Below are 11,897 nucleotides of genomic sequence, written 5' to 3'. Positions count from 1 at the left end.
GAGTAAAGTTGTAGTTAGAGAGTAATCAAAGTGGACTTCATTTAATTTGTGAAGAAAATAAGTTATCTTTTATTTGAATGTGATACTAAAATAATTTTATATATTCGATGAAAATGCCTTAGATCATCCAACTTGCATGGTCCGCTTAGATTGAATGATCCATTTGACTAGACTAGACTGTTTGACTCACCGGGCCCACTCGAGCTAGCATATTGGCTTGCTTGGATCAATCAGATAACCAAAATGAGGGAAAAGACCAAGGAAGGAGAGTGCTTCTATTCTTTCTCAAAAGAAGTTACTTTTCTTTTTTATCAACCAAACATGCTTATTTTGGCACTTAATCGAATTTCTATTAAGTTGCTTGGTTATAATTTTTGTTAAAAATTAATAACTTTTCTAATTGCTCTTTAATTTTGTAATTAAGCCTCATTAAGGATATATAGTTTTGATCACAATGTTCTATGAAAATATTTTGATCTAATTAAAAATTATGGTTACTTAGTAAGTCAACAAGATTCATTATATTGCTTGCAGCACCATGTTCCTCATCTTTATGTCCTTATCGCTTAATTGAGATGTACATATATATACTACTAATTGCAATAACAAGGCTGAGTCAACTTAATTAATCCTCTCTAAAGGCAATGTTGAGTGCTAGCTGTCCCAACTGTGTAGGATCGTTGGAGTGACGGATTTCAATTTTTGCGCTAGAAGAGTGTAGGACTTGAGTCAAAAACATACACCCAATTCTGTCAAAATAACACTCACCTTCAAGGTATAACTATCAACAAAGAGGATTTCCCTTTAATATGAAATGACTTCGTTCTTATCAACAATTAATCTCAACAATAATATATTATCCAGTCGTGAACGCTATAAATTTTGTTAGATATAAATTAAATGACTTGCAAATTAAACACTGTGCATGAAACTGATTAACTGTAGGTATTGATCTCCATATATATAGACAGGTATGCAAACCTAATTACATGTATTTAGTTTCTAAATTGTTCAGAGAACATGAAGAACTTCTAATTCTCAAGAAGTCAATGAAGGGAAGTCCACCATGTTTCCTCCACTGTTCATCTTCCTCCTCTTCCTGGTCTACACTTGAGCTGCACTTGGTTGCTTCTTCAGACTCTTCGGTGCTACTTTTTACACGAAGGAAATCATAGAACTCCACTGAATTCTCTGTATCTGAAATCGTACAAAAAGTATATATAAATATGTGAAAATGAGTAAACTTGGCGATTGGAACTACTCCACTGATGATCACCTGCATTAATACCATGTGTGTTTGGCATAGTAAACCCCCTTGTGGCCGGGTTATCAATATCCAGTGCTGCTTTTCTTGTGGTGATTGTCAAGCCAAGAGGCTTCTTTCGTCGCGCCGTGACGACATGCCAGTGGTTCTTGATGGCGTTGTCGGTGCGGCCGGGGAACAGCCTGGCGATGGCCGACCACCTGTTGCCGTGAAGGCGGTGCAAGGCCAGGAGCCGGGCTTCTTCCTCCTCCGAGAACGGGCTGCGGTTGATCCTCGGGTCCAACTGATTGAACCATCTCAACCTACAGCTCTTGCCTGTACATGTACACGCACACGCAAATTAAACAAACATGCATAGCAAAGGATGGATTCATGGAAGAAATTAAACTGAACCGCACCAATCCTTCACAAAATTATAACAGCTCACCTGTCCTTCCTTGAATGTTTTCTGCGATGGCGTTCCAGTTGTGAGGGCCAAACCTAGTGACCAGGTCCTTGAGCTTCTCGTCCTCCTCTGGCCTCCAGTGGCCCCGGCTCATGCTCATGCTCATGCTCCCTTGGAAACAGTCCGAGAAACAAAGAGATGAAACGGATAACTTAAATAGATAGATAGATGGAGAAAGAATTATATCGAAACTGATTCTGGTGCAACTATATGTTGACATCTATATGCCCTGAGAAGATCATGGATACTTACGCTTTCACCACACAGATTGATGCTACGTCTCACCTAACTCTGGTGTTATATTTTAATTAAGGAAGAGAGAGAGAGAGGGGAGGGAGAAGGAAGATTTGTGGGGTTTGCTTGGTGAGGAGAGTTCCGTACGTTCTCATCTCACCATCCATTTCTAATATTTCCAACCTATAACATCTACTTATAAAACCAAATAACTTGCATGGAATTAATTAATGCCGAGTTCCTGCAGGAAAAAGAAAGCTTATGCATGCAGGTTCTTGTTATCCACAGGTAGTTAACTGATTAGGGAATAACCTATGTATACTGTTCAACATCTACCTTAACCTATCAGTTAGCCTCTCAGGCCTTGGCCTAGAATAATTGTGCGTATTAGGTCAACTATATGGATTGTCAAACATCATAGAACCACCTTCGACTTCATGATTTTTATTTTTATTTTCCTTTTTGATGGAGGTGTAGGCATGAAGGTAGACATGCATTTTGTTGGTGGCATGGCCTTATTTCTCGAGCAAACACTTGTTCTGTTGGCCTAACTTACTCCGAGAAGGTAGAGAGGAATAAATATATACTTCTAAACTAAGCAATATTCAGGTTAGGTTCCTTCCATGTGTTCAGAGGTGTGAGAGGTACTTGAGACTTGTATCCATCTCTATATCTTACGTTGACCTCTGATGATATCTCTCACCTTGTATATGAAGATTTAAAGAATATCTGATTCAAGACATGAAAAATCTCATATAGAAATGGCAGAGGCTTCTATGACTGAAATAATGAAGCCCAACCAAAATGCCAACTTAATTGCATTGCACTACAGGAGAACTGAAATGAAGATTTTCATTTCATTTCATGGCCAGTGAGGGTGGTGGAGGTCATAAATTTATGCACCTAAATTTTCAACTGGCACTGTTAACCATTACAACTCTGCTGAGCTGACATTATAATCTTCATTGCATGCATTGACTGCTTCATTCAGTAGAATACAACAGTCACTGACTGACTCAACCACCTATTGCTTGTCTACAGCCTGTAGATATAAACATTAAGTTCCTAAAATCAAATTCCAGCATTTATGGCATTTGTGCTTCTCTTATAAATACTGCAAATAGTTTCTGATGAATTAGTTGTCAGCTCAGTATCCAATTTAATTACCTTTAGAGAGAGAGAGAGAGAGAGTGTGTGTGTGTGTGTGTTAAATTTACATATGGAGCAATTACAGCTAGGTCATCAGAAACTATTTGCACTATTTATGTGAAACTGAAACTAGCATTTAAAGTGTTTGTGCTGCTCTCTTTCTCTCACAGACTCACTGTTCTTCATCCAAAAGCTAAAAGCATTCACTTAATTTTAAGCTTGAGAATAATTTAATATTTATCCTTAAATTCATCACAGCTATTGATGTGATATTACATGATTTGAAAAGTCAGTGTACGAAAATCTTAAAAATCATGTAAAAAAAATATTAGTACAATATATATGCATGTTCAACTTCATCTTCATGTAAAAAAAAAACATGTAATTTATGTTATCTTTTGAAGGACTAACGGCATGATTCAACATGCATGCTTTCTCCTTTAATCTTTCCAAACATGATTCAACATTAATTTATAGTTGGCATCTGATTATGTTAGATTTTGGATTATGAATATAATTTATAAAGTTCAAAAGTAATATAATTAGAAAAATTATCAAAATGCATTTATCTTTAATGTTAAAATACCTAATTTTAACATTTTTTATTTTGTTGTCAAATGCTCTATGTTAGATTACTTATTTCATCTTTCACTTATTATTCTTAGGGACATTAATTTGACATAATAAGGCATCTATTTTTAAAAATATTAAATAATGAATATTTTTGAAAAAATGGAAATATTTTCCATAAACAGGAGCAAAGTTCAAGCCTCAATGAAAATTTATAAGTGCTGTATGAGATCAATTTTTTTAAAAATATTTATTTAGATAGTTTTAAAAATATGTTAGACACAATGTTTTAGAATATCTTATAAAATTTTTTATTAGTATCAAAATGTCTTTAATGCTTCTATTTTAATATTAAAATGTCTCTTTTAATTTATATATATATATATATATATATATATATATATATATATATATATATATATATATATATATATATATACATGCCTTAAAACATGCGACTGTGCACGATATCAAAATTGGAGCGTCCGAAAAAATTTTAGACGCTTGGAACAGTAAATATATATTTTTATTTTCATTTTAAAACTTTTTATGTTTAATACTATAACCCAACCTCTAAACTTTAAAAGGAAAATCTTAAATAACTTAATCATAAATCAAAAAAATAAATAAAAAATAATTTTTATTTTTATTTTTTTATGTTTAATATTATAATTCAACCCCTAAACCAAGAAAAAATCTTAAATATCTTAATCATAAATCAAAGAAAATAAATAAAAAATAAAAAATATAAAATGATACTATTTACTGTCCGGCACTCGGAATTCTTTCAGGCACTCCAATTCTGATGTTGTACATAGTCGTGTGTTTTAAGGCGCACAAATATCAATTATATATATATATATATATATATATATATATATATATATATATATAGTAAATTAAAATTATTAAGGGTAAATTAATATTAAAAATGAAATGTTAAGGGTTTTTTTAAAAACTACTAAATGTTGGGGATGTGTTAATAATTTTTCTATTTATTGCAGAGGGATAAATGTTAACATAAATGCGATGTAGCAATCTATCAGAAAAACATCGTTAAAAACCCTGGCGTTTGAAATCCCGTCGGTTATTGCAGAGAGAGAGAGAGAGAGAGAGAGAGAGCGAGAGAGATTGCGGAGTGAGCGCATCCACTCGAGTCGCAGGCAAGCGGTTGAAAGCGCTCATCGCCGCTTTCCTCATTTGGTTCACGTCCCAACGCCGAGAAGAAGTAGCGCAGTGGCCGGTGAGGAGAAAAGACGAAGAAAGGTTCCACCTTTAGTGTCAAAGTCGACGAGAACCTCGACATGAACTGGTTCCCTCGCGTCTTTTGCAGAGACTGGTAGGACTCAAGGGGTTCAGGCGTCGTTAAAGGTGCGACGGATGGATTCCGGCGACGACCAAGATGTTCCCGACCCACGCGGGAGGAAGAAGCGCTACCACCGGCATACGCCGAGGCAGATTCAAGCACTCGAATCGTATGATCTCTCTCTCTCTCTCTCTCTCTCTCTCTAATAGGTTCTAATGGGTTTCGAGATTGCTGTTTAGGATGTTCAAGGCGTGTCCGCACCCGGACGAGAAGCAGAGGATGCAGTTGAGTCGTGACTTGGGGCTTGAACCGCGCCAGATCAAGTTCTGGTTCCAGAACCGGCGAACGCAGACGAAGGCAAACCCCCGCTAATTCTTCTTCTTTCTGTCTTTGATTTCTTGTCTTTTGTGTTAAAAGTTGGATTTTGATGCGAGTGGAAGCCAAAAGGTGCCACCTTTTTGAGGAAATCCGCTTGCTTTTGATCGATTCCTCCTGTTGCTTAATTTGCATGCAGGCACAGCAAGATAGGTCCGACAACTGCTTGCTGCGCTCCGAGAACGACAAGATCCGGTGCGAGAACATCGCCATGCGGGAGGCCCTCAAGAACGTCATCTGTCCTTCTTGTGGCAGCTCCTCCTGCACTGAGGACTCCTACTTCGACGAATCGAAGCTTCGAATGGAGAATACGAGGTTGAAGGAGCAGGTGAGTTTATTTGAGCATGGCTTTCTTATTGCTTGAAGTAATTAAGTTCTTGGATGTGATCACAGTTGCCATTGCTAACGAAGGTTTACATTGTGTTACCACTTGAAGCTTGATAGGGTCTCTAGTCTTGCATCAAGGTACCTCGGAAGGCCAATGACCCAGCTTCCCCCAGTTCTTCCAGTATCGATCTCATCGTTGGACTTGTCGGTTGGGGGTTACAATAATCCAGGGATAAGCACTTCCCTCGATCTCAATCTTCTATTACAGAACTCTTCTTCTTCTTCTTCCTCTTCTTTTCCATATGCAAGCATATCCGAACTCGAGAAGCCTATTATGGTGGAGATGGCCAGTAATGCAATGGAGGAAGTTATCAGGCTCGTGCAGACTGATGAACCCCTGTGGATGAAGTCAGTAAGTGATGGAAGGGACATACTTCAACTCGAAACGTATGACAGAATGTTTAAACGATCAGGCCATCGACTCAAGTTCCCCGACGTTCGAATTGAGGCATCGAGGGATTCAGCGGTGGTTGCTATGAATGCTACGACACTGATCGATCTGCTCATGGATGCAGTAAGTTGGAACCCTGTTTTCCTAAGGAAATAACTTCCTGTTGATGGCATTTCAACTGTCTCACATTTTGTGGCAGAGCAAGTGGTGTGAGCTATTTCCGACGATTGTTTCTAAAGCAAGGACCATCGAAGTCCTTGGATCGGGAACTGTCGGCGGCATAAGTGGATCCTTGGCACTGGTAATGGCTCTCCTTAAGCTCCTTTGGTTGATTTGCTGATATCAACTTCGTCTCCTCGGTACTAACACACTCAAGAACTTGCAGATGTATGAGGAGCTACAGGTTCTTTCGCCGGTTGTTCCTACTCGCGAATTCAGCTTTTTAAGGTGTTGCCAGCCAATTCAACAAGGTGTGTGGGTGGTAGCTGATATTTCCGTGGATTTCCCTCGAGCTAATCAGTTCGCGCTGGCTTCTCAATCCAAAAAGCTTCCTTCTGGTTGTTTAGTTGAGGAAATGGCTGATGGCTATGCTAAGGTGATTCAAATATTGCCATAGTTGTTCAGTTATTTTTCTTCAACGTATTTTGTTGTTACATTGATGATCGATGTTGATGTAGGTAACTTGGGTTGAACATGTGGAGATTGAAGAAAACCATCTAATCCCTGCCCTGTTCAAGGATCTCATGGACAGTGGATTGGCATTTGGAGCACAACGCTGGCTCGCCACTCTCCAGAGAATGTGCGAGAGATTTTCTTGTTTAACACTAACTGGATTTCCAGCGAAGGAGCTCGGAGGTAAAACAAGATCTCTCACAAGTTTCAGCTTTGTACAAGAATGAATCTTTAGCTAGGTAGGTTGCCATTTGACCATGATCCCAACTGTCTTATACCAGTTTCTGTCTCGCACGACGGCAAGAGGAGCATGATGAAGCTCGCGCAGCGAATGGTGAACAATTTCTGCGCCAACATCGGCGCATCGAATGACCACAAGTGGATCACCCTCTCAGGGTTGAATGACGTTGGAGTCAGGGTTACACTTCACAAAAGCACAGACGCCGGACAGCCGAGCGGCGTCCTGCTCAGCGCGGCAACCACCATATGGCTCCCCATATCGCCGGAGAGCGTCTTCGCTTTCTTCAAGGATGAACGGACTCGAACTCAGGTGACACTTCTCGCCTTCCATTGTCAGTAACTCTAAGAACCTACTTACATCTCTGCATTCCCTTCCAAACTTCCAGTGGGACGTTTTATCGAACGGCAACAGTGTGCAAGAAGTGACTCACATCTCGAATGGTTCTCATCCAGGGAACTGCATTTCTCTTCTTCGCGTATGCTTACGTTCTCTTTTCTATATTTTAGATTGCCGGTAGCTTGTCAGAAAGTTTTAATTGTCAGATTTAATGTGAATGAATGAATGAATGAACAGGGACTCAATTCGGGCCAGAACACCATGCTGATACTCCAAGAATGCTGCACTGACGCATCAGGTTCGGTCGTGGTATATTCTCCGATCGACATTCCGGCCATCAACGTGGTCATGAGCGGCGAGGACCCATCCTTCATTCCCCTCCTGCCCTCAGGCTTCACCATACTGCCGGACGGTCGGGCAGCAGGGGCCTCGTCCAGCTCAAACCCACTGGCAGGCTCGTCGGGCTCACTGGTGACCATCGCGTTTCAAATACTCATGAGCAGTTTACCGTCCGCAAAGCTCAACTTGGAGTCGGTGACGACGGTTAATAGCTTGATCGGCACCACGGTTCAGCAAATAAAGGCGGCCTTGAACTGTCCTGATATCTGAGGCAGGGAGTGAAGAGAATTGAAAGCCCACATTTCACTCCTCACCAGCTCCCTCAACTGCTTCAGATCTGAGGCATTCAAGGTGGGATTTAAGGGGTGTGTGTGCTTTTGTTGGTTGGCCTTGAATGCTTCCATTGTTGGCTTCAATTCAGACTTTAAGATGATGATGCTGCTGCTGCTGCCGCCATTGCCAGCCTCAGGACGACACAATTTTTCTTACTGGAATCTTTCAGGCTTTACAGTTACAGGAACTTAATGAAGTCAAGAACGCACCATACCTGCTCTCTTCCTCTGCCATTACTGCTCTTCCTCTATCTTTCCTTCCCTTCCTCCCTCACTCAACTCCATTCTTTCGCTTCCTGGAATGGTTCGGGCATTGACTTCCGTGTTCCTTAGCTTTCACCAATTAGGATTTGCTTTAGACAATAGGCGGTTTTTGACTGTTTCTAGGATGATGAACGCATTGAGCTTGCAGCTTGATGTTGGGCTTAAAACGCTTCATCGTCCTTCCGTAGCTCAGAGACTGTGCCCTCTGTTTCGACTCTGCATTAGTTTTTTTGTTAACGATTCTAATTCTCCCTTAACTGTGTTTTTAACTGTGCGATTGTGCCTGCTGTGGTGTTTGCCCTTTTCCCATAATCGTCTATTTATAAGTGACTTCAATTGCAAAGACCTTTTCTCTGCATTCTTGTGATTTTATAGCTTCTCGCCAGTGATAAAGAAGGTTAAGTACTTTATTGATTTATCAAGTATTAGTAGAATTATAAAACAGATCAACTTACGGTGTTAAAATTTGACTCATCAATTTAATGGGTTGAAAAAAATCTAATCCAATTCAATCCAAGATGAATTGCGGATTCGATGAATCAATTCATAGGTCTATTAAAAAATAAAAAATAATAAAAATTTTAAATTTAGATTATAATTTAAATTGATCAAGTTGAAAATTTTAATCTTAAATTATGATTTAGATGGATAAGTTTAATTTATTGAGTATTTTACTTTAATTTTAATTTTTTTAAAAAAATCCAAGTATCTTCATGAGTCATGGGTCTAAATGGGTCAGTCCATTTGAATCCATTTTAAAATAGATTGATAAAATTTCAATCAATCTATCTAAATTATTTGCATCTATCTTGTTCCTGGGGCTATGGTGCCGCGGTAGGATATCCAGATTGTCACCCAGGTACCCGCGGTCTGATCCTTAGTTACGGCGTATTTACAGGAATTTTTTTCCAAATGAGGATCGCAATCAAAGGATGCTGGACATCTAGGTTGGTCGCTGCGTGCGCTTCCTGATTTATTCGGGTGGTCGATGAGTCTGAAAATTAAATATATTGTTTTTTACTTTTTTTTTTATTCTTATCGGATGAGTCAATGACTCCTGATTCAACTACTACACGGGCACTTGGGTACATGGGAGTATTAACTGATTTGGTACTTGTCAATTTTCTCAAGCATGTTCAGTTGTACAATTTTAATTGCATCTTCTGACAATAATAATATAATCCATATAAATAATAAAAAATACATGTTCTTAATTAAGAGATAAGATAAATAATAATAATAATAATAATAATAATAATAATAATAATAATAATAAGCTACTCGTTGTGCTTTGGATTATTCCGTAGAAAAAGGCTGAGCTAACTTTCTCCATCCATGTTCTCAATCTCCATGTTTAGTCCGGCAAAGCTCGGGCATCTAATTTTTTTAAAAATAATACTCTAGGGGTTGCTTATTTCTTAATAAATTACTATAAAAAGTAGTCTTGAAATCCATCACCTCAGCGGCCTCACACGATCGACCTTACGATTATCTGTGAAGAGGTAAATCGAGAAGCTACAGTTGGTCACGACGGATGAGAGCATTGCCTCGGCTTCGTCGAAATTCAATCTTTATCCACTTCAACTAACAATTTTATTCCGTCGTAACCAATTTAACTATGCCTCGGGACTATAAAAAAATAGTCTTAATATTTAATCTAATATATCATATAAAACTAATTGTATCCTTTAGCCACCAAAACCTTCTTTAGACGGTCATCACTGCCATTATGGGAATATTTAATCGTGGATATTTATTTACAACCTATTGAAACTTTCCTATAGGAAGTATAGGGTAAACGAGTCAAGTCGAATTCAGTTTTGTATTGTTCAAGCTTATTTAATAAGGTAACTGTACCAAATTGAGCCGTCTAAAATGAACTAAATCGTTGAAATGATTGTTTAAACTTGATATGCATTTTTTTATGAGTTTAAGCTTGGTTCAAGCATGGAACTTGGTTTGTTTAAAAGTTATTGAGCTCTTAATTCAAAATTATTTCAAACATTTACATTTAATCTTGTTTGATTTATTATTGAGCTTGATATTATAAATTTATTTATTTATTTTAAAAATTTATTTATTTATTTAATATGTTACGTTCCGATCAAATATCGTGGATGATCAAATCACCAGCTAATGAATTACTAATGTGTACGCTCCTCGGAGATAGTTATCGGAAAAGGCATAGAGATTTGAAAAATACTAAAAAAGAGAGTTAGAATGACACTGAGGATGAATCCCGACAAGCAACATCAATGCTCAAGTTAGGATTTTTGCGTGAGGAAGGATATTAGAGAGTTAAAATGATAGTGATCACCAATTCTTCCTTTAAAGGATGTAATCATCCTTTCTAGGTATATAACTCTGTGAATAATTATTCCACTAATAAATGCAAGAACAACAACGACTTTAGTCGGCCTTTAAATATTGCTTGGATATTATGCATTAGTCTATTACAATGCAAATTTTTTTCTTTTGGTAATAAAATTTACCAAAATAGATGAAGATGCTTCCTTAATGTAGCTCCATAAGAATGCTTCAATATGGGGAATACGGATACTGGGGCTTGAAGAATAACTGACCAGAAAAATTGACAATTGTAGATATGCACACCCTCTAAGTATGCCTGAACATCTTTGATAATATAAACTAGATCGGTCCCTGCCCAAGGGTTAGTAAAAATTGAAGGAATATATATATAGTTTGTCCAATTATGTCAAGCTTGTACTATATGATATATAGATATTAACCTCATCAACATTTTGGACATCAAGAGCAGGGGTGCTTTTGTAAATAGATGAATGACCAGAATAATACCACCTCTTTTAATAATGTAGTAATAGTAGGTAAGATCAACTCTTAGTGGAAAGAATAATCCATCTATTAAATATATAGACTGCCAGCTTACCGGTGAATTCAGGGCTTGAAGCATTGACAACTCCACTTGAAGCAAAATACTTTCTGAATCACAACTTGATAGATATAAAATACAGGGGTTGTATGTCCTCTAAGTACAATAGTAACTCCTGGAATGAGATTCTGAGTTATCTTCTCACCAAGAAAACTTGCTCACCAATCAATTTCCTTGTGTCATTCTTTTGCCATAAGCCATTCTTGCTATAAAAGATAAATTACCTTAACAGATTTGAGTGTGGAGGAATAGAAGATTACCAATGATATTTTATATTCAACCATCTGACTTTGTGAATCAGAATAGTAGTTAGAATTTGGCATGCTCTATTTTCTAGTACTTGTGTTAACATATCTCGAGGATCTAACAACATCCTTTGCATAGCTGCATCAGCATCTATGTTGACCTCAGACGCACTAACTGATAGTAAGTCTTCTTCCTCGACCAACTTTCCCTCCCCCTTATTTTCGTGCTATGCATTTTCTATTGTTTGATTCACTTTCCTAGCTTGATGTTCCGCAGGAATAGCCTCTATCAATATTCCCTTCTCTATCAATAATTGAGAGGAGAACCTTTCTTCCTCAACTTTCTTCTCCAAATTCTCTGCAAGCATGTTGACATCAACTCCATTTGAAAAGCCTTCATGAACACACTGAAGACCTGAGGAACATGTACTTTCCC

At 37.9% G+C, this 11,897-nt stretch overlaps 2 protein-coding genes across 5 annotated transcripts; one reads left to right on the top strand and one right to left on the bottom strand.

Annotated features, from left to right (window-relative positions):
• Positions 1-872: 872 nt before the first annotated feature.
• Positions 873-1,829, bottom strand: LOC141811465 (transcription factor MYB52-like). 3 transcript variants are annotated; one of them, XM_074699497.1, is made up of 3 exons: positions 1,692-1,829; positions 1,277-1,579; positions 873-1,197 (listed from the first exon to the last, which is right to left on the bottom strand). In XM_074699497.1, exons 1-3 carry the CDS (start codon positions 1,813-1,815, stop codon positions 986-988), a joined length of 639 nt encoding a protein of 212 aa, XP_074555598.1. In that variant the 5' UTR covers positions 1,816-1,829; the 3' UTR covers positions 873-985. The 3 variants fall into 3 exon arrangements, with proteins under 3 accessions (XP_074555598.1, XP_074555604.1, XP_074555612.1); XM_074699503.1 differs by having other exon boundaries at positions 873-1,191; XM_074699511.1 differs by having other exon boundaries at positions 1,289-1,579.
• Positions 1,830-5,042: 3,213 nt separating this feature from the next.
• Positions 5,043-7,979, top strand: LOC141843254 (homeobox-leucine zipper protein ROC8-like). 2 transcript variants are annotated; one of them, XM_074731313.1, is made up of 10 exons: positions 5,043-5,137; positions 5,208-5,325; positions 5,483-5,671; positions 5,780-6,244; positions 6,321-6,422; positions 6,507-6,716; positions 6,799-6,976; positions 7,033-7,343; positions 7,420-7,509; positions 7,608-7,979. In XM_074731313.1, the coding sequence occupies exons 1-10, from the start codon at positions 5,043-5,045 to the stop codon at positions 7,977-7,979; spliced, it is 2,130 nt and encodes a 709-aa protein (XP_074587414.1). The 2 variants fall into 2 exon arrangements, with proteins under 2 accessions (XP_074587414.1, XP_074587422.1); XM_074731321.1 differs by having other exon boundaries at positions 6,799-6,997; positions 7,075-7,343.
• Positions 7,980-11,897: the final 3,918 nt, after the last annotated feature.

This window comes from Curcuma longa, chromosome 1, assembly GCF_044706935.1.
Source record: "Curcuma longa cultivar G26 ecotype Majalengka, Jawa Barat chromosome 1, ITB_CL_G26_1.1, whole genome shotgun sequence".
NCBI classification, from domain to species: Eukaryota; Viridiplantae; Streptophyta; class Magnoliopsida; order Zingiberales; family Zingiberaceae; genus Curcuma; species Curcuma longa.
The sequence above is the reverse complement of the archived record's forward strand: the minus strand, read 5'-3'. Positions and strand labels throughout refer to the sequence as shown.

Coding starts and splice junctions, on each gene's coding strand:
- LOC141811465 (XM_074699497.1), bottom strand. CDS start 1,815: ATGAGCATGAGCATGAGCCGGGGCCACTGGAGGCCAGAGGAGGACGAG. Junction 1,580..1,691: donor AAACATTCAAGGAAGGACAG/GTGAGCTGTTAT, acceptor GTACATGTACAG/GCAAGAGCTGTAGGTTGAGA. Junction 1,198..1,276: donor CACACATGGTATTAATGCAG/GTGATCATCAGT, acceptor GTACGATTTCAG/ATACAGAGAATTCAGTGGAG.
- LOC141843254 (XM_074731313.1), top strand. CDS start 5,043: ATGGATTCCGGCGACGACCAAGATGTTCCCGACCCACGCGGGAGGAAG. Junction 6,717..6,798: donor TGGCTGATGGCTATGCTAAG/GTGATTCAAATA, acceptor ATGTTGATGTAG/GTAACTTGGGTTGAACATGT. Junction 6,977..7,032: donor TCCAGCGAAGGAGCTCGGAG/GTAAAACAAGAT, acceptor ATCTTTAGCTAG/GTAGGTTGCCATTTGACCAT.